Source organism: Sceloporus occidentalis, unplaced genomic scaffold, assembly GCF_023333645.1.
Source record: "Sceloporus occidentalis isolate IW3139 unplaced genomic scaffold, rSceOcc1.0.p SCAF_3, whole genome shotgun sequence".
Taxonomy (NCBI): domain Eukaryota; kingdom Metazoa; phylum Chordata; class Lepidosauria; order Squamata; family Phrynosomatidae; genus Sceloporus; species Sceloporus occidentalis.
This window is the reverse complement of record NW_028316983.1, coordinates 69,587,221-69,607,998: the sequence shown is the minus strand read 5'-3', so window position 1 is coordinate 69,607,998 and position 20,778 is coordinate 69,587,221. Positions and strand designations below refer to the sequence as shown.

The window sequence follows — 20,778 nt, the reverse complement described above, 5'->3', positions numbered from 1 at the left end:
CTGCATATAAAAAGTAAATCCATGCTTCTTCTGGAGGACGCTTTGGAATTCCTCCCTGGACAGGAGGCTTTAAAATGTAGGACGTCTCCAGGAAAAGGAGGACCGAGCCAGGTCCCTCTGCTTGTAAATGTAAACCCATGCTTCTGGAGGACGCTTGGTGATTTCCCCCTGGACAGGAGAATGTAGGACGCGTCCGGAAAAAGGAGGGCCATCCCCATTGCTCGCCCTGCGTACAAGTACAAGCCCACGCTTCCGGAGGACACTTTGGGCTTCTTCCCAGAAGGGGCGGGGAATGTAGGACGCGTCCGGGAATAGTAGGGCGGACCCCTGCGGGCTCCTCCTCCGGCGGAGGGCGCGGCCTGGTCCGGCTGCTGCTGCTGCTGCTGCTGCTGCTGCCCCTATTTCCTTCCCGGGGGCGGCCTGGGCCTGGCAGCCTTGTTCCGAGGCCTGGGCCATGGCTCCGTCGGCGGCGCTGCGCCTGGCGGCCAACCTCTCGTGGCTCTTCCAGGAGGAGGAGGGCGGGCTGGCGGCGCGGATGCAGGCGGCGGCCAGGGCGGGCTTCCGGGCGGCGGAGCTGGCCTTCCCTTACGCCGAGGGCGCCCCGGGGGAAGTCAGCGCCGCCGCCCAGAGGGCAGGCCTGGAGCTGGTCCTCCTCAACACCCCGCCAGGTGCGTCGTAGTAGTGGGCCTAGGCCTGGAATGGCCGCGCTCCCTCAGAGGCAGGCCTGGGCTGGCTCTGGGGCTCCTTTCCCAGCGCTCCCTCTTCTCCAGGAGGAATTCCAGAACGCCCTCCATTTTGAGAAGGGCTAAGAGGCATGCCTTCATATTTATAGGCAGGGTAACCAAACTTGGTCCTCCTTTTGCAGGGCACTTCCTACATTTCAGCCTCTGTCCAGGAGGACTTCCCAGGGCTAAGAAACCCGAATATACGTTTATATGCAAGGCGGTCAGGCCTGGTTCTCCTTGTCCAGGACATGTCCTACATTTCAGCCTCTGCCCAGGAGGACTTCCAAAACGCCCTCCATTTTGGGCAGGGCTGAGAAGCATGGCTTTACATTTATATGCCCGTGACCAGGCTTGTCTTTACATTTCGACCTTCTGTTCAGGAGGCGTTCCAGAAGGCGGCCCTCTCTTGGCAAGGTTTGTTCAGAGCAGGCTTGCCATGGCCTTCCCCTGAGGCTGAGAGAGTGTGACCTGTCCAAGGTGGGTCTCGAGGCTGAGCTGGGAATCGAACCCTGGCCTCCAGAGTTGAGGCCCCACTCTCAAACCACTTCCCTGCAACGCTTTCGCTATGAACTTTGTGCACCTACCGTTTCCCATATTCCTCAGCCACAGGCCATTGTGGTTGTGAGACCTTTTGGGGATCTCCAGACTTAGTGACGTATCCAACCTCTGCGCTTGAGTGTCCTCCATTAGCAGATGCTGGATTAGACGTTCCTTTGGCCTGTCCCACCATAGTAAGTAGGTCATCCACAAGCCTAAAGGCCTAAAGATGAAGACAAAATTTTCTTTCGGTTAATACACATCCAAGCAGAGCTTGGAGAAGTTACCTATGGACTGCGGTTCCCAGCATCCCTGTTAGCATGGCCAGTATGGATTCTGAACATTGTCGCCAAATAACAGTAACTGTTCCAAGCTCTGCTTCAAACTGCCTCTTACTCTTTGCTGCAAAGTGGCCCCTCCAGGACTTTTGCTACACCTATCACTTTGTCAAAATAATCTATGTTGGTAATAATAATAATAATAATAATAATAATTTATTATTATTATTATTATTATTATTATTATTATTATTATTATGAAGGATGTTTTGGAATGCTTCCTGGACAGAAGGCTGAAATGTAGGAAGTGCCCTGCAAAAGGAGGACCAAGTCTGACTACTCTGCATATAAATATATTTTATTATTATTATTATTATTATTAAAGTTTGTTTATATAGCGCTGTAAATTTTGCAGAGCGCTTTACATAATCATCAGAAACAAGGTAAGACCTGCCTACAGCGTACAATCTTTTGTTTTAAATTATTGTAGCAATTTAATCCTATTTTAACGTATTGAGTCCCAGTTTTGAGAGAAGGGCAGGATATAAATAAATATAATCATCATCATCATCTAAAATCACAAAGCACACAATTTAAAAATAAACAATTTTTTCATTAAAATAGCTCTAAAGCTATAAACTATGGCAAAGCAATACAGACTTACAGACTGTAAGAGTTATAATTCAGCATCTCGTTGAGGATGCAGTGCCCTCTTAACTTGCTGAAAACTCTGGAAGCAAACTTGTTTCCACCTATTCCTAAATATAGTAAGCACTCCACACTCGCGACTTCGACTTTTGCACATTTATTCATGGATTCGATGAATACATTCTCTCTAAGTCCTCCAGTGCAACTCTGGCAGATGTTGACCATAGAGTCCTTCTGGAGGACCTAGAAATTCTTAAAGAAAACACTTCTCTAGGCATTTGTAGGTCCTCCAGCGCAATTCTATGGTCAGCTTCCAGCAGATGCTGACCATAGAGTTGCACTGAAAGGTGATCTCACAGGTAAAAAGTAGTTTTTTTATTCACGGTTTCCCCACTTCCATGATGGTCCTGTGCCCCTAACCTCAGCGAATGTGGAGGCCCACTGTACGTATGTTGCAAAAGAATATGCGCTGCTCTTTTCTCAGGAAACCGAGACAATGGAGACATGGGCTTAGCCGCAGTGCCTGGACGCCAACCTGAATTTCGGGAGGCCCTGGATTTGGCTGTGCAATATGCCAAGGAATTGAAATGCCCAAGGTAGTATTTGCATTCATTCATTCCTTAATTTCTTTAGATCACGTATACCCCACCCTCCAGCAAAAATGGATCCAGAGCAGTGTACTAGTAGATAGTTTCCTGCCCTCAGGGTTACAGTCTAATAAGACATGACACATAAATAAAAGGGGAGGGGGGAGGACTAGGTCCTGGCTGCTCTTTGCTTCTTCAGAGGTGTAATATATAGAGCATATAAAATATCAAACAATGTTAGTGACTAAGTCTTGTATAGAAGGCAGTATCATGCCTAGCCCATATTAGTTGCTTAGTTGCATAGGCACATATAATTTCCCCTGTGGTTGTTGTGTTCTTGACAGATCTTTAACAAATCTCCTGTCTCCTGCCTAGTGGAAGTGAGGGCTATGGCTCGGTCCTGTGTTACTTATTTACAGTATTTATACCCCGCTCTTCAGCCACAAAGGCTTTCAGAGCTGTTTACAGATTGATAATCTGATAGTTCCCTGCTCTGAGGTTTATAATCTAAAAAGACATGACACAAAACGAGCAGGGAATAGCAGTAGGGAAGGGGATTAAATCCAGCAGATACTGCTGGTTCTTCTGTCCCTCTGAGGCCAGGGTGGTAGCAGTTAATAGAATCATAGAATCATAGAGTTGAAAGACCACAAGGGCCATCCAGTCCAGCTCCATTCTACCATGCAGGAACTCACAGTCAAAGCACCCTGACAGATGCCCATCCAGCCTCTGCTTAAAAACCTCCAAAGAAGGAGACTCCACCATACTCCGAGGGAGTGTGTCCCACTGTCGAACAGCTCTTAACCGTCAGGAAGTTCCTCCTAATGTTGAGGTGGAATCTCTTTTCCTGCATTTTGCATCCATTGTTCCGTGTTCTAGTCTCTGGAGCAGCAGGAAACAAGCTTGCTCCATCCTCAATATGACAACTCTTCAAATATCTAAACAGGGCTATCATATCACCTCTTAACCATTTCTTCTCCAGGCTAAACATACCCAGCTCCCTAGGTCTTTCCTCATAAGGCATGGTGTCTAAGCCCTGCACCATTTTGGTGGCTCTCCTTTGAATACACTTCAATTTGTCAACATCCTTTTTGATTTGTGGTGCCCAGAACTGGACACAGTGTTCCAGGAGAGGCCTGACCAAGGCAGAATAGAGTGGCATTATTATTTCCCTTGATCTAGACACTATGCTTCTACTGATGCAGTCTAAAATAGCATTGGCCTTTTTAGCTGCTGCATCACACTGTTGACTCATGTTCAACTTGTAGTCTACCAGGACTCCTAGATCCGTTTCACACGTTTGGAGAGAGGGCCTTTCATCTGCCTTTGGGCTAGGCAATGGTGGAGCTATGCCTGCCTCTTCTATCTCTTCAAGGCTAGGATGATAGCAGTTTAGATGGACTCCTCACAGATCCTTGTAAAAGCAGATCCTCTTAACTAGGAAGGGGAAGAAAAGACTACATGGATGCATCTGCCTATTTCTTGCCTTATTTTGTAGCAACCTTGACAGCTATATTAACAGAGAAAGCCCAAGAGAAAGTGAACAAATTGCACCTAGTCTAGGGGTGAGCAAACTGTCCAAAGGTTGGGACTAATAATAGATGTCTGCGATGATATGTTAAGGATGTCTGCAAAAGGTCCCCTCTGTGGGCCCCACATTTTTTGGCTGGAAAAAAAATGTGGGGGTTTTTTTGTTTGTTTTTTGCCACTAAGTGCCTACTAAGAAGTGTGGGAGACACCCTGCACATTTTGGGCCCTGTTTTATTCTTATTTTTTCCAACAGAAAAAATAACCCACAAGTTGACCTCTGGATCAGTTCCTCTTGAGGGCAGGAAAGGCTTCCCTTGGACCTTAAATGGCCCAGAGGGGTTCAAAACATGGTGAAATTGCCCACATATCCTCTAGCAAGTGTAATGGGCCTTTTGAGGTATTTTTATTTGGGAGGAGTGCTGTGAGTCCTCCAAGGTCCCCAGTCCCTTCCCCATTTTGTTTAGTTATTCATTTATTTAATTTATATCTCATTTTTCTCCCATAGGGAACCCAAAGCAGCTCATACCCTACATTGAAACAATACAGCTAAAAACATTCTGAAATATAAAAAAGTAAATAAAAAGTTTTACATTCAAAACAAACATTAAAACATTAGGTTAAAACAGTCTCTCGAGCCTTCCCAACAGGGGGACTGGCCCTTGGAGTCTATCCCCAAAGTAGCTCCCCCAAAGAGGTGACCCCTTTTGGTGTTGTCCCTTCAGTGGTGATCCCATTGCTTCAGACAGACAGCTTTTATCTCTTTAGAGAAATGGGACAAGAGAGAGTATGTTTGGCAGTATATTAGCACCTGGTGCAGTACCTGAGGGGCACAGCCCTGGAAGGGATAGATGACACAGGCAGCTGTCCACCAGGGAGAGAGGCAGCAGGAAGAACAGGCAGCAGCAAATAGCAGCAGGGCCTCTGCCTTCTCTGGAAACGGTGTTGCTTCTTCTCCCTTGGTGTACTCTCCTCATTGCAACCTCTTAAGAGTTGCCCACTCCTACTCTTGCCATAGGGTTTTTTTTGGGGGGGGGGTGAGGCAGGGAGATTCTGGTACTTTCCCCTCACATGTAGAAATTGGGGTTTCCATTGTTGAGTGCAGGAGATAGAATATTTTACATTAGCTAAGGAAGCCAGTACAGTGGCTAGTCCATACTTCCCCAGCTGTAAAGATCTATTTGACTATAATGCCCATCAGCCCCAATCATCATAACCAAGGTTAGATCAAAACTTTGAGGGAGTATCATTTTGCCTGCCTGAACATCTTGTACATGTTCAGTCTGAGAGAGAAGGTGACAAACATACAGCTAGGACATAAAAACAGCATAAAACGAATGTGCCCATTGAAGCTTTGCCAATGGCGCTAGGGGGCTCTGTAGTCTTGTACTCTCAGAAGTCCCAAAGTAAACTAAAGGTGGGAGATGTATGGTACTTCAAATTCTGTTGGATTGAAACTCCCATCAGTCCTTACCAGTGCAGCCATCACTGTAGGAATATGAGAAGTGAGGGCCAACAACATTTGGAGAGGCACATATTTGTATTCTTAGATAGGGGAAAGTCCTTTCCTTAATTCACAGAAAGCATAGGACCAGCTTTTCCTGACACAAGTGAGGGAAATATAAATGTGTTTGTATTGTGATCTTATCATTGGTACTGCAGGACTTTTCCACATTAAATACCTCTGATTTACCAGAGCCAGTACAAATATTGTTGTAAAGCCTCCCTCGTTCAAGGTAGTTTCTCCTGGTATTAAATCTTCAGGATACAGCTTGTGGGAGGACACACTTTGGATAGGCAAGATAAGAAGGCAAGGGTGAAAGGGAGGGAGAAATTGCAAGAAGATCGAGTTTTCCTGCATCAACACATACTATTTCAGGAGGGAGGGGAATCGGTTTTGAGAAAGGTTGAAATTAGATGGCTTGAAGGGCAGAAAAGTGGCAGTTTGGTTCATGTGCAGGAAAACCTAAGTTAGGGAAAGAAAAAGGGAAGGGCAGTAGCACAAGGGTTGGCAACTTTGGTGGCATGGCAAGTGAGGACATTTTTTCTTGTCTTGGCATGACCAGAAGAGATGTGGCATAACTTATGCTTTTATCTCCTTAGAGAAATGGGACAAGAGAGAGTCTGTTTGGCAGTATATTAGCACCTGGTGCAGTACCTGAGGGGTACAGCCCTGGAAAGGATAGATGACACAGGAAGCTGTCCACCAGGGAGAGAGGCAGCAGGAAGAACAGGCAGCAGCAAATAGCAGCAGGGCCTCTGCCTTCTCTGGAAACAGTGTTTCCAGGAATGAGCAGAAATATAGCTCATTTGCACAGGTTTTTTTGTGGGGGCACTGGAATGGTTGAAGAGCCAAATTGTCATGTTTTGTGGCAGTTTCTCTTTTCTATTTTGGATTTGGTGTTTTTTTCCCCTGGCCAGAGAGATTCAAAATTTTGGGACGAGAGATCTGAGGACTTTGTGACATGCGACTCTTGGGCACGTTTCTCCTGCAGTAGCAGATAAGCCTGCAGTAAACTAGAAAAAATGGAATATGGCAATACAGGGGGCAAGAGAAACTTTACCTTAGGCTAATGCTGGAGATAACAGTGGAGATCTGAATTTTTTCATATAATGAATATACACATTGGCATAAATCTTATTATTAGTCCTGATTAAAGTAAAATCTGTTGATTTACCATTTAATGAGTCTCCCCCAGTTGGGACTAACCAACAGGGTGCCAGGCATTTGCTGCTAGTCCAGATCAGTTGCTTTCCTAGTCTAGGTGATGGGAACAGTACCTTTTGAGAAGTAACAGTAGATAAAATTAACTTTCCCAAAAAGAGTGGTTGCCTGGAGGAAACATTGTGGCTTCTTCATATATGAAAAAGCCTGCTTGTCATGGTATCCACTCCAAATGGCCATGAGCAACTGGTATTGCTGAACAGGGTGCTGTGCAACCAGTAGCATCACTCTGAATGAGCAATCACAGCACAATCAGAATAAAGCAGCTTAGTCACGAACAGCTGTGGTCCTTCTGACATTTCTGGACTTTCATTCCCATAACCCCTCACCATATGCAAGCTAGGGTTTACCAGAGTTGTAGAGATCTGATCCGATCCAATCCAATTCAACCCATCCTTGGAAGGCTCCAGTTGCCAACCCCAGTCAAGGTTGACCTCATACCCCACTAAGCCTGAAAATTATGCTACAGTTGCTGTTGCCTAGAAGAGAAATCAGGTGTGGTGTCAGAACTGAAAAAAGTTGAGATGCAAGAAATAGTAATGGAAGGACAACACTGGCTCTCTGTGTGTATGCAGCTCAAGACTTTTTTCAGAGCAAGAATAATAATGTCATCTGCTGCAGCTCCAGCGTAATTAACATAGCATCCCCAGCCGTGCAAGGGAATGAGATGAAAACAAAGCTTTTGTATTTCACAGATCAGCTTACAGCAGGGATAATCTTGCAGTTTTCCACATGTTGTCTGACTGCAGTTCCCAGCAGTCTAGGCAGCATAGCTGCTGATGAAAGAATGCTGGGAATTGCAGCTCAACAAAATCCAGAGAGCCACATGTTTCCACCTCTTGGATAGAGGAAGTCAAGAGAATGAGGAAAATAATCAAACTGAATTTGGTTACTTCATGCCTTTCTTTTGATGGAGTTCCTCCTTCACACTAGCAGTTTAAATGGCAACACTTCCCTTCAAGATTGCTTGCAGGATTAAAAACTGAAGCATTACAGTTGGTTGACAATTATTTATTGAATATCAGAGTATTTAACAAATTGAACCTATGTAGTAAGAATTAAGTAGGTTAAGTTTAGTTCAATAGAATAATTGTTTTGTCCTGTAAACACAGTAATGAAATGCCAGTGGTTGTTAGTTTTAGATGTCTGTATTTTATAATTGAATTTTCAACTAACAAAGCTCCTTTTATTAAATAATAATAATAATAATAATAATAATAATAATAATAATAATTTGTATTTATATTTCCCGCCTCTCCCTGCAGATCAAGGCAGGATTACAACAGTAAAAACAACAGTTACAAGATTAAAACTACAATGTAATATAAAATACACTTAATAAAACAATATAACCATTACCAATACAATGTACTGATTAAATCATCATTTAAAATACGTATCATATGCTAGAAAAGCAGAATATCTGCCATAACTCTTGGGAGTATAACTATGGATTCTTGCTGTAGTGTGACTATGGCATCTGTCACTGGTAGGCCAAATCACTGTTAATGATACATGCATAAGACAGTGCCAGAAGCCCATCAATGATACCAGTTTTGCACCTCCTCACTAGGCCAGTCCAACGTGTAGGCTTCCTGAAGAGAAAAACAGAACAAATTGGTGTTATCTGTTTGTTGCCACACACATAAAAAACACACTTCTTTAAGCCATAACAAAAATGACCCCCATGAGGTTTCTGTTAACCTCATGTAGCAATTATGACTAAAATCTTACTTTAGTCCTTTACAAGGCTGAAGACCTTGTGGCTCCCCGACCACTAACCAGGTTAGCAAGTGCAGTGATGGCAAACCTCTGGCACGTGTGCCAGAGGTGGCACTCAGAGCCCTCTCTGTGGGCACATGTGCCGTCGCCCCAGCACAGAGTTTGCCAGAATTTTACTAGAAACCCAGAGGGACACGGCTTTTGGGTTGCAGTTTGGGCACTTGGCCTCCAAAAGGTTCACCATCACTGGCTTATGAGAACTAGAGTCCAACACCTGGAGAACCACAAGTCACCTAGCCTTGATATAGGCAGTAAGTCCTTGGAAATGGTAGGGGGGAAACTCGCTGACTGTACAAGTCCAAGGATATCAAAAGTCTATAAATCTGCCTGCAGTGATCTTTCACATATGGCCTGTGAATGTTGAAGAGTAAATAACTTAAGTCAAGCTAGGCGAACTCATATGAAATCAACTGGCTGTAATTTTTATAGTTCTTACTGGAGAATTCTAGATGCTCTTGTCATAGCTACATTAGATTGAAGGTGGTACCCTTTGCCCACAGAAAGGCTTGTGCAGTGATGTGTGTTGACTGTTCAGTGCTGAAGATCACCTCATGGGTCAGAGCATCACCTCTGGGCAGGATTAAACTGAGCATGATACAGACTTCACTGCAGTTGCACCACAGCAGCCTAGATGCTTGATCTGAGAGCAAAATGAAATCAGCAGCAACACTGCATCTGTCTCTCTTAGTTTATGCCAGAGGTATTTGGCTCACTCCTACTCTTCCCTGATGCAGCCTTATGCTTATAGGATCCATATTATGGCTGGACGAATCCCAGTAGATGCTGAGCGGGAGGCAGTGTCAGCTGAGATGGAAGCTACCTTCATTGAAAACCTCAGATATGCTGCTGACATTCTGGCTCAGGTGTGTGTGTGGTCCCTTGTTAGTAGAGTATGCTGCTTCAAGTCAGGTACCTATTCACTGTTAATTCCTTAGGGTACTAAGAGGCCTCTTCCCAAACTACAGCCTGATGGAGCAACAAAAAGCCCATAGCAAGGTGGGGTCATATATGGGCAAGCAACTCCAGGAGGGTGGACAACAAGGATGCTGCTTAGTTTTGGGCAGGGACTTGGCACTTGTATATCAAACACTGTGGTAGTCATTGATTAGAAATTAGCCAACTGGCTAGTTGTTCTATGTGGTTAGAGCTGACAGACAAGAGGGAACTGCAAAACTTACCATCAAGTTTAACATGCAAGCCATTGGGCTGCTAGCTTCTGTTTTTTGGTCTGATATTGCAGGAAAATCTGACTGGATTATTGGAGCCTATTAACAGCCGGATTACTGATTCCAAGTACTTCTTGACCACCCCACAGCAAGGTAAGCCAAGGCATAAAGCCTCCCCTTTATAGGCAGCAATAGTCCTTTTATAATAAAGGAAAGGGGAGGTTTTGGCCTTCCAGGTGTTGATGGGCAACTCTCATCAACTCTAGCCGCCAGAACCAGTGGTTGGGAATGCTGAGAGGTATAGTCCGGCAATATGTATAAGGCCACAAAGGCTGCTCCATTGCTGAAGAATGGGCATTGGAATGTTGAAATGCATAGAGAATGGAGTTAGCTCCTTTTCCAGTCACAGCCAGACACTTTGTGCTACTGTGAACATCTATTTCTTCAGCTGTTGCCATTTTGAAGAAGGTGGGACACCCCAGCCTGAAGCTACAGCTGGTAAGTCTCATTTCATGTTTCCCTAAGAAGAATCTGGTCCCATCCTTTGGGTGCAGCAGCATGCCGAGGTTAGCATTCTTTGGTTGATCCTCTTTCCTTGGTCCAGGGAAGAGGCTGAATTACCAGCCTTTGTACTTGGGGAGAAAGAAGATAGCAAAATCTCTGTTAATCTCCTCAGGCTTGGTTTAAAGGCTGTAAATAATGTTTGTTCCACAGGATATTTTTCACTGCCAGATCATGGATGGTAACCTGACTCAGAACTTAGAAACATACTTTCCAGTTATTGGTAAGACATTATAGGTGGCGTTCAGTTGTTTTTCAGCATTTTAATATTTTTCTACCAGTCTCTGGTTTTTAATTTCCTTTGTCTCTGTTCAAAGTCGTCTTAAAAACTTAGATCCCTTGCAACTTGGCATAATGAAAACATTGATGCTACAATCATAGTGTAGAGATAATGCCCAGGAGAGTAATTAATGAAGCAGGACCTTATGTCCAATCTTTTATTCATTTCTGTGCAGGACACATTCAGATTGCCCAGGTACCAGGACGACATGAGCCTGATAGCCCTGGAGAACTGAACTACCCATACCTGTTCCAGCTGCTAGAGTCAATGGATTACAGTGGCTACATAGGATGCGAGTATAAACCAAAAGGCAAGTTTTTTCTAAGGTCAAGCAAAATGGAGGTAGGGTCTTCCAATGTGAAGCCCCTGGTATGTGGCAATAGGTAGCTCTTACAACATAGAAGCAGAAGATCTTCTGTGGTGTTCATTCCAGAGAGCCAGCAATCCAGGCTCTGCTTCCATGTACTCTTAGGAGCTTGCAAGAGCCCTGGATTCATGTTTGATGAGGATGCATATTGCTTTTCTTGCAGGAGATACGCTGAAGGGGCTGGGCTGGGCCCATTCGTATTGGGAGAGTCATGGTTTGCTGCATGGGGGAAGCTGAAGAGTTAAGCTTTGTAATGTCAAAACAGAAATAAAAGCATCAGAGGTGGATTTGAACAACTGTGGTGGTCTATTACTGGGTATCGCAGAGGGGAAAAGAAAGCTTGGAAAGGCCACTCTTTTGGCACTGACACAATCAACTAAAATGTCACTTTCTTATGTCTCCCTCTGGGTGCACACTCATAGCATAGCATAGAACACATAGATGTGTTCTCCTAACAAAGTGACATTACTTAAGTGGCTGTTGTTACTTCACTCCAGCCCCAGAATGTACCACTTGTATTCCTGAATAGATGCCATTCCTGGCTGCACTTTTCCCTGTGAAAAATGTTCTTTTTCCCCAGCACAACTTCTCTGCTGCCCTCTCACTACAATTGTAAGAGCTGACCCTCCAAAGGAGAGAGAAATAATGTTATCATGCTAAATAATGGTGTTGGCATGCCTTTCTCCTCCTGCTATCAAAGAATGGGAAGTAATTTACTGCAAAGGAATAAAGTCTGGGCTCACCAAATGCAGCTCTATAGTACCACTTAGTGGCTCCAGATAAGATTGCTGAACTTCCTTCTAAGGGACATTTCTAGTATTCATCTGCTTTTTCCTTGCACAATAAACTACCACTTGAACTACTTACAGTCACAGAAAAACATGCCCCAGTCTAGGACTTACTGCTTCATAGTTAAAAGCCCTTATAGTACAGCATAGAACCCAGGGAATATATACAACAACATGATCCATTTGAGCATGAACCAAATGCATTAGGAAACAAATTAGTTCCCCCCCCCCTAAATGCCTGCTTTAAGAATCTAGCAGTGGCACCATTCACCTTGACAGAGATGTCATTTGGACATTTGTTGGGGAATCTATTCTGCTTCTCCTGTAGGACAAATGTAACATTTTCTGGAGAAATTTGTGACAAAGTATTTTATTGTTATAATTAATGATCCATTTTATTTAATATACTGTACATTCACTTCATAGAAAACATTTCCATCATTGTGCAATACCCTCCCACTAAAGCCCATCCAGTGATTTGCTCTAAAAAGGCCTGGCTAAGTCTGCGAATCCAGAAGTCTTTCGGCCCTGAATTTCAAGGAGGCATGTCCACCCAAAGACCTCAGTGGGTACTTGGGAAGGTGCCTTTTCCCTTTCAGTCAGGTTGCCATTGCTGTGCACCAGACACAGACCTACTTCTCCTGTGGTTCTATTCAGCACAGTCCGAATCCTTGAAAGTGTTCTGACTTCTTATCCAGCCAGCTGTACCCTCATATCACCCAGTGTTCCTACCACATGAAGTGGTCTTTCCTTTGTTCCAGCCAATTACAACTGCTGGGTCCATGCAGTGTGCTCCAAATGGGAAGAACCAGTCACTACTATAGTAGCCCTGTCCAGAGGTTGAAGCAAGCTGTGTTTATGACAGATTCCAGATGGTGGTATGTAGACACAAGTTGTGGCAAGGGGCTCTCATTGTTCTGGGGTTGTACTGGGAAAGACTCCCGAAAAACCACTGTCAGACTCTGCCAAACAAACAAACAAACAATCAGTACAGCTGCCAGCAATCTGTCCACATGCTGACCAACAGTGTTCTTACCAACTCCCCATAAGATTGCTTTCCAATCGCAATTAGGTTAGCAATCTGCAGGCCAACACCCATTGTCATCAACATCATGCTATCAGCAGAGTACCAAAGACTGAACCACTGTAATACACAGGAACAGTACATCAACCCCAAAGCAGAACATGAGCAACCTCTTGCTTACACTCAGCCCCAGGGAGCAGAAATTTCTCTGAGTCAACAGGGCTCCAACATGGCAGTCATCTTTCCCCTTAAATTACCAAAGGAAAGGTTCTCACCGTTTTTCCTGAATGAGAATCAAGAAATACAAGCACAAAACAATCCGTAAATTTCTGGTTCAGAACGACCTGCATAGAAAGAGTAAAGGGCTGCATCAGAAAAGTATCCATCACATTACTGTGCTGAGCAAAAACAACACAGCAATGTCACCTACTCACTGAGAGGATCAGATGCCTTTGCAAGGGTGGGAGCTAGGAAGGAGAACACTACAATGGGAAAGCAATGGTCGGGAGCAATGACTAGAAAGACACAATCCCACCCCCCAAAAAGCCCTGGATCAAAGCTTTCTGAGTGAGGAAAAATCCTCATTTCAAAGAGCTGCATGTGACACACACCCTCCCCCCACAAATAACTTGCCAAAGGATGCTGGCACTGACAAATGGAAATGCCGAACCTGGCCAGGTGGGATGAACACAGATCATTCTTGATTAACCCATGCCAAATTGATTGGAAAGCACAGCTCAGCAGGTCATAGTTCTAGAAGAGTCTTACCAAATACTGAGTGCCAGCATCAGCATTCTGAAAATGGCGGCAGCTCTGGGGGAAACGACTCAGTAACACCTTGATAAGACTCTGGTACCAAGAGACTGTCATAGTGAGGAAGCAGCTCTGTTGAGGGAGAAAGGGAAGAAGTTAAGGAGATGGAGTCCCTTGCAGCATATGATACCTGGACATGAGACTATTCCACAACAGGTTTATCTGAGCATGTGCCCCTACTGCCTTTTGCAGACCACTGAATATCTGCTGAATGTCAGATGTGCATGTGAGTCTAGGTGCACATACATATTCACATGTCCTGACTCGGCTCAGCCACTCACCAACTGGGGGTCAATGTCAGCAATGGATTTCTTGTGCACTGCATCCAGCAATTCTTCCAGCTCACCAATGGAGAGTTTGCCCAGCTTCAGTTTGTCAGAGGCAAGGGGCTCAAGCAGGAAGAGCCGCTTCCAGAGGTTGTCTCGGCGGCAGTGACACTTGGCAAGCTGCACCATGTTAGTCAGCTGTCTCTGGGCAGCAGCCACCTCTGAGGCAAGCAATGGGAACAGTGGAGATGTATAGAAGAGCCCAGGACCCACTTTGACTTGAGGGCCACCTGCATAAAACTCGCCACTGTCCTCCACTTCCTCCCAGGGCTCCATTATTTCTTTGCGCTGCCAGCCACCCTCTGCTGTCTCCCAGGCTCCACGTCCCAGAACCGGTTCCAGTGCCTCCCGCTGCAGGCGTGGCAGCTTCTTGAAGCGTCGCATGTCTACAGTGAGTCGTGGGAACAGCTCCCGTTGGCTTGTCATGATCACGTAGAAGTGTAACCTGGGAAGAAGTGGACAGTAGCCACTGCAGCTCATGTCTCCCCCAGATAAAGCCAACTTAATAATTAAGTCTCTTCTGCCCTTGCAACATCTAAACCAAAACCTGTTCTCCACTTTTGCTCACATGCAGACACTTTGTTACAATAATCCTATGGGCCTCCATACCTGTCAGCCCAGCACAGACTGTTATGCTGCTCCTAGGTGCATACGTCTTGACCCGGTAACTCTGTACTGTCTCTGTTACCTTATTTGCTACAGTATTTGTATAAAAAGCAAACATAGTCCAATCTTTTACCACTCCCTGAACAGGGATGCTCCTGCTTGCAACTTTACCTGTCTTTACTCTTACCGTAGCATGAGTCTGTCTGCCTCATTCTGCTCCTCAAAGGGTGGAGCACTGTGACATACAAGCATGGACACATCAAAGTCATCATGGTGACGTAACCCTTCTGAATCCTTATAGGAACCTGAGCTGTAAGCAGAGAATGGTGTCAGAGATTCTCTATGGAATAAATGAGTGCTAAGGGAAGAAAGCAGGCTTAACCTATTTGACCACTACCTGGCCTGCAGCCAAGTGGGTTTGTACCACAGCAGATATGTCAGTTGAACTAAACATATAAAGACACTGTTGACTCTTGTAAGTAAATGAGCCCGGCAACTGTAGTGTTTTGTCCATGATTTGACTTACCATTCCTATCTAATTGTAGTGTGCTTCTGGCAGTGTCAGAAACACATCACAAATGCACTATATAATTTGGTTACACACAAAAAGAAGGGAATGATATGCATACTTGGTATAATTGTACCACTGGAATAAAAAAATTGAAAGGGAAGGCATAAGAGGGCTACAGGACTGGGATTCAAGGATATGCCACAAATCTGAAAATCCTTCTGTCAGATTTGTTGTTGTATGCCTTTGAGTTGTTTCCAATTTATGGTGTCTCTAAGTCCAACCTACTGTGGGATTTCTTGGCAAGATTTGTTCATAGGGAGTTTGCCTTTGCTTTCCTGAGACTATGTAACTTGCTACTCAGTGGGTTTCCAGGGCTGATAATGGCCATTTTATGTATCTCAACACAAAACAATTAGTGGATATTGCTGTTTTAACTTGTTTTATATGATGTTTTTAATTTGTTGCTTTAACTTTTAGATTGTACGCCATAGGCAGGCTTTTATATTCTTGATTTTACTTGGTTTTGTACAGCACCGTGTAGATTTATGGCGCTCTATAAATAAAGCTAATAATAATAATAATAAGAAGAATAAAACTGTGTACTGCAGCACTGTTGTCCCCATCCTGTACCATCTGTGTAGCATAATCAAATTTACATGTGTTTTTTCCTGTGTATTTGTATGTTGTTTTGCTAAATACATACCTGTATTGTAAATGTAGAGAAGGGGTAATGAAGTAACAGATATTTTACAAGGGTACAAATCTTTGCTAGACTGACAAGAAGAAGCTACATGTTCTGACTTGTTAAAGAGCAAATCTGGGAATTCTGTGGGTGTTGTATAATAAGGTGTGGGCATTGAAGGGTTACAACAAGAATTGTGGCTTATCTATGTGAGAGCCAAAGCTAGTAACAGCCTCAATGGGCCTTCTTAATTCTTTGAATCAAGAATTTATGATTGCTCTATAAGCAGGTAAAAGCTGACCTTACTTGGGCCAGAACCAATAGGGGTAAAGAAGATGACAAACTATATTTCTTTTTAGGTTGATAAAGCATCCTGTGGGTATCCGATTCACACAGAAGTAATAAAGAAATATTAAGAGAGACAAGATGAGGCAGAATGTGTGGAGGTAAACACAATAGTTCTAGGTAATCTGAAAGTCAAGTTGCTCACATGAGATTCTTAAAAGGATCACTGTAATACTGTGTTAGAAAAATCAAACAAAGCCAGGATATTTTTTGTGGGTTTTTCGGGCTATGAGGCCAGTTCTAGAAGAGTTTATTCCTGACATTTCGCAAACAGCTTTGGCTGGCATCTTCAGAGAATGCTGGAATGGAAGAGTGGGGTATATATACTGTTGGTTGAGAGATGGTTTGCATGTTAATCTGTATATTGTCCTGATGCTGAATGGCAAGGCCTACAGGATGTCCATTTACTTAACAATCCATTGTCTGCTGCGAATCACCTTCATCCTAGGTTGTTTTCATTTGCATTTGCTGGGTCCTGATTTTGGTGTTTTTCACAACTGGTAGCTAAACTTTGTTTACTTTTCTCTTGTGGTCCACCAAACGCAGTGTTCAAACATGAATCAAGGAACATGAGAGACACTGCAGACTGGGTTAGCCAGAAAAATCAGCTGTAGCAGAACATGTTATAAACCATCCTGGGCATAAAATGCTGTTTGAAAACACTGAAATTCTGGACCATGCCAACAACTATTAAGTCAGAATGCACAGAGAAACCATAGAAATCCATAAACACCTGGACAATTTCAACAGGAAAGAAAAAACTCTTAAAGTAAACAAAATTTGGCTACTAGTCCTGAAAAAACACCAAAACCAGGACCCAGCAAATGCAAATGAAAACCATCCAGGGTGAGGGGGATTTGCAGCAGACCATGGATCATTAAGTAAATGGACAAATTGTAGGACAGTGGTTTTGAATCTTTGGGCCTCCAGATGTTTTGGACTTCAATTCCCAGAAGTCCCAGTCTTCTGTTCATTGTTCAGGAATTCTGGGAGTTGAGGTCTCAAAACTAGAGGACCAAAGGTTGAGAAGCACTGAAAACAACAGGCCAATACACAGATTAACATGCAAATCACCTCCTCTCAAACAACAGTATATATGGCCCACTCTCTTTCATACCAGCATTCTCTGAAGATGCCAACCACAGCTGCTGGTGAAATGTCAGGAATAAACTCTTCTAGAACATGACCTTGTAGCCCGAAAAACCCACAAAAAACTATGAATGCCGGCTGTGAAAGCCTTTGATTTCAAACCCAGGATCATTCACTAAGAGATTAATATTTTATCCCTCTCAGTGCCTGAACTGTTTGCGGCAGTAACACATAGTGCTAGGATAGACCTTGGTTTCTTTGGGCTAGTACTGAAACAACATACAAGATTTGATAGGTAAAATGTAGCCAGGGACAAACTAAAACCACATTAAAATAATTTATGCAATTTTTAAATATATACTTGAATTACAAGATTTATTTCTTGAAGAAAATAGTTCATTTGTAGCTCTTTATAATTCTATATCTCAATTAAATTCTTTATATCTTTTCAAACATTCCCATTCTTTCTCTCTCTCTTCCATCTTAACTTTGTGGAAGCCTTTATAACAGATAATTCAACAAGATGGTTTTGTTTTATTATGTATTATTGTATATATGTGTGTACTTGTATATTTTGTACCTTGACTGTGGTTTAAATGTCTAACTGTTTTGTTTATTAAATAAATAAATAAATAAATAAATAAATAAATAAATAAATAAATAAAATAATTTATGCAATTTACAAGAACTGCTCTCAGTTCTGAAGTGCTATACAAAAGAAACTAGACCTGAACAATTATGAGTGTAAAACTTTTTCTATGCTGACTACATCTGCCTCAACAGGTTTCTTATACAATTGCATGAATAAAGGTAATTAAAACTATGGTCCATTTGCAATAATTCAAAATTAAGGAGAGTCAGTGAGGATTATGACTCTGGAGATCAGGATTCAAATCTCCAATCAAGCATGAAAACCTATTGGCTGACTTTGGGCAAGTCATAGTCTCTCAGCCTCAGATGATGGCAGTGGCAACCCCCCTCTGAAAAACCTGCCAAGAAAACCCTATGATAGGTTCACCTTAGGATTGCCATACGTCAAAAATTATTTGGAGGCAAACAACAACAAAACACATAAAACTTTGTCCTTGCCAATTAATCCAGGAAAAACACAAGTTATGACTTTAGACTGAAATAAGGACCCATGTGATATTTAAGGTCTGTGCAGCACTTAACATTAGTTGCAAGTTAAATAATCCCTCCACCTCAAGACCAGAAAGGTTCTAAACTTGACTACCTTTTGATTAATGAAGGTGGAAAGGTAGTTGACAGCATGTTGAGGTTTTGGAGTTCACAACTGTGGATAATTGTTACTAGAACTTCAGCATCTCATGATTTCCAGAAATCACTCACCTATTCCAGATGGACACTAGAGCATATTCATTTGGCTCGGGCCCAGGGGTCCCCTTCTTGCCATCAGTGCTAGTTCCTGGCCTGGCCATGCGTAATGGCTTCATATGGTAGGTGCTAGCATGGTCAGTTATATAGTTGTACAGATGATGGGCCATGATAGTATTGGTAGGCAAGGCCAGGGCACCTGTTGAGGGAAGAGGCAGCATACTATTTTCTCCTGTTTTCTGTAGGTCATGGGAGGGAAACTAGCCAAGATTCAGGAGTTACACGCACTCTCAATGACTTTGGATGGCTCCTTCCCCATTTCCCTCTGCAATCTTGGGGGAAGGAGCAAGGAATTCTGTCATGTATTAAGGACAGGAGAGACCTTTTAAAAGCCAGGATACAAACAGTTCTGATTTAGTTCCTGTTTTTTAAAAAGTCTCTCCTTGGGCTAAAATTGCCCTGGAGGGGGTATGGTTACACTGGCCCCCATGTTACTTAGAGTAAAAAAATTAAAAATGACAGCAGGGGGCACGCTGGGAGCTTCTTAAATGGTCTTGGAGGCCGTATTTCTTCACCCTTTCTATATGCCATAAGACTACTGGACTGTGTGGGAATTTCTATGATCAGACATGGAAGCCTATTTGCTCTTTGGAGGAGAAGAGATTAAGGGAGGGATACTATTGTTTGTTACAATCAATGAACATATAATTCTTTGTTCCTCTAATCACTGTTCTGACTTTTGTTTTTGACTAATTAAGCAAGCTTATTGTTTTATGTTTATTTTCCTTTTTGCCAGATTTTATGCTTTTTATGTCTTCCCTTAAAACCTTTTGCTTGTTTAAGTGCCACTTACTTTAATTAGCTCTGACATTAAACCCACAGCCTCCTCTCAGCCAGCTCTTAGCTAATAGTCTTTAGAATGTTTTATTATGAGAGCCGGATGATGAGATTGAGGCAAGATGTATAAATCTTTTATGATTCTAACATATTCTGTGGTTTTGTAACTTGGTACACTTACCAATCTGGTATGACATATATGACAAAGAAGTGGCTACCTTGGGATTTGGAATCACAGTAAAGCCCAATTCTTTACTGTCAATTTGTTGTTATTAGCTCTTGGTGACAGAGAACTGTCTTGTGGGTTTGCTTCTGTAACTCTGAAGTGCCATACACACCAATAATGCCATTCTAAAAATATGGTCAGGGTGCTTGTGTTTCATCACAGGACAGGCCAAGATGAACCCATAGACCTGTAACTTTTAAAAAATAATTCCCCAAAGACCCCAAGAGTCCTCACCTTGGAAGATATGATTACGGCCAAACTTGGGGATGTCAGGATGCTGGGCAATGAAGTCTTCCAGGAAACTGGTGAGATGATAACCTTGCCTCAGTGCCATGTGGGATCCAAGCAGGTACTGGTGCACAACACGTAGGTGGAAGTCATAGCTGAATGAGTGCACATGCATGAGATCACGTACTTTGTCGCACTCTTCTGTGAAGAGCATGGAAAGCTAAGGAGAAAGGGGAGAAGAGCTGGAGTGATGATCTAGCAATGCTAAAATGATGTTTTATGATGTTGGAAGGAGGTAGGAAGGTAAGAAAAATGGGTCATGACAGAAGGAGCGTGATTGCATATTCATTCTTATTACTGACATTCAGCCTAAGTAGGCATGTCATTGCTATATAAAAAATTAAAGTCCTTCAGCAGTAAAAAGCTTGGGCAGCAGTCCCTAGGCACTGAGCCTTAGTGCTGAAGATTTGATCTTGTGGTCTTTCATTCAGTTTTCAATAGAAAGCATCATACCTTACCTGGCATAGTCCTCATCAAAGTAGTTCTCGTGCTGTTGGTAAGTGCCTATTGTGCCTCCTCCAAGAATAGGCAAAAGTGGGCTCACAAAATCAACAGGGGTGAATTTTGGTTTGAAAACAGAACTTAAACCCAAACACCAACTTACTCGGCATCATAAATCAAATAATCCAGGGGAAACTGGGATGCTAATATCTTGTAGACCTCTGTCAGGAAAAATACATAAACCCAAGAAATGAGCTCTTTCTCTTCCTAAGGGCTTAACCTGG

At 43.2% G+C, this 20,778-nt stretch overlaps 2 protein-coding genes across 8 annotated transcripts in view; one reads left to right on the top strand and one right to left on the bottom strand.

The window, feature by feature from the left end:
• The first annotated feature begins 391 nt into the window (after positions 1–391).
• On the top strand, positions 392–11,479 carry HYI (hydroxypyruvate isomerase (putative)). Of its 2 annotated transcripts, XM_089514944.1 has the most exons (8): positions 393–668; positions 2,673–2,784; positions 9,558–9,672; positions 10,050–10,128; positions 10,424–10,473; positions 10,690–10,759; positions 10,992–11,126; positions 11,347–11,479. In XM_089514944.1, exons 1-8 carry the CDS (start codon positions 455–457, stop codon positions 11,418–11,420), a joined length of 849 nt encoding a protein of 282 aa, XP_089371070.1. In that variant the 5' UTR covers positions 393–454; the 3' UTR covers positions 11,421–11,479. The 2 variants fall into 2 exon arrangements, with proteins under 2 accessions (XP_089371072.1, XP_089371070.1); XM_089514946.1 differs by lacking the exons at positions 10,424–10,473; positions 10,690–10,759 and having other exon boundaries at positions 392–668.
• An 856-nt stretch (positions 11,480–12,335) lies between these two features.
• SZT2 (SZT2 subunit of KICSTOR complex) overlaps positions 12,336–20,778 on the bottom strand; it is a 106,156-nt gene continuing 97,713 nt past the window's right edge. For 3 of the 6 annotated variants that reach the window (XM_089514936.1, XM_089514937.1, XM_089514941.1), the window contains 7 exons: positions 20,000–20,213; positions 18,718–18,901; positions 14,928–15,050; positions 14,090–14,579; positions 13,764–13,880; positions 13,271–13,339; positions 12,336–12,933 (listed from right to left, as the gene is read on the bottom strand). In XM_089514936.1, coding sequence (XP_089371062.1) covers positions 12,790–12,933; positions 13,271–13,339; positions 13,764–13,880; positions 14,090–14,579; positions 14,928–15,050; positions 18,718–18,901; positions 20,000–20,213 — 1,341 coding nt within the window. In that variant the 3' untranslated portion in view covers positions 12,336–12,789. Of the gene's footprint in view, positions 12,934–13,270; positions 13,340–13,763; positions 13,881–14,089; positions 14,580–14,927; positions 15,051–18,717; positions 18,902–19,999; positions 20,214–20,778 lie in introns of those variants that run through there. The other 3 variants (XM_089514939.1, XM_089514938.1, XM_089514940.1) reach the window with 3 other exon arrangements.

Coding starts and splice junctions, on each gene's coding strand:
- HYI (XM_089514944.1), top strand. CDS start 455: ATGGCTCCGTCGGCGGCGCTGCGCCTGGCGGCCAACCTCTCGTGGCTC. Junction 2,785..9,557: donor AAGGAATTGAAATGCCCAAG/GTAGTATTTGCA, acceptor TTATGCTTATAG/GATCCATATTATGGCTGGAC. Junction 10,474..10,689: donor CCAGCCTGAAGCTACAGCTG/GTAAGTCTCATT, acceptor TTTGTTCCACAG/GATATTTTTCACTGCCAGAT.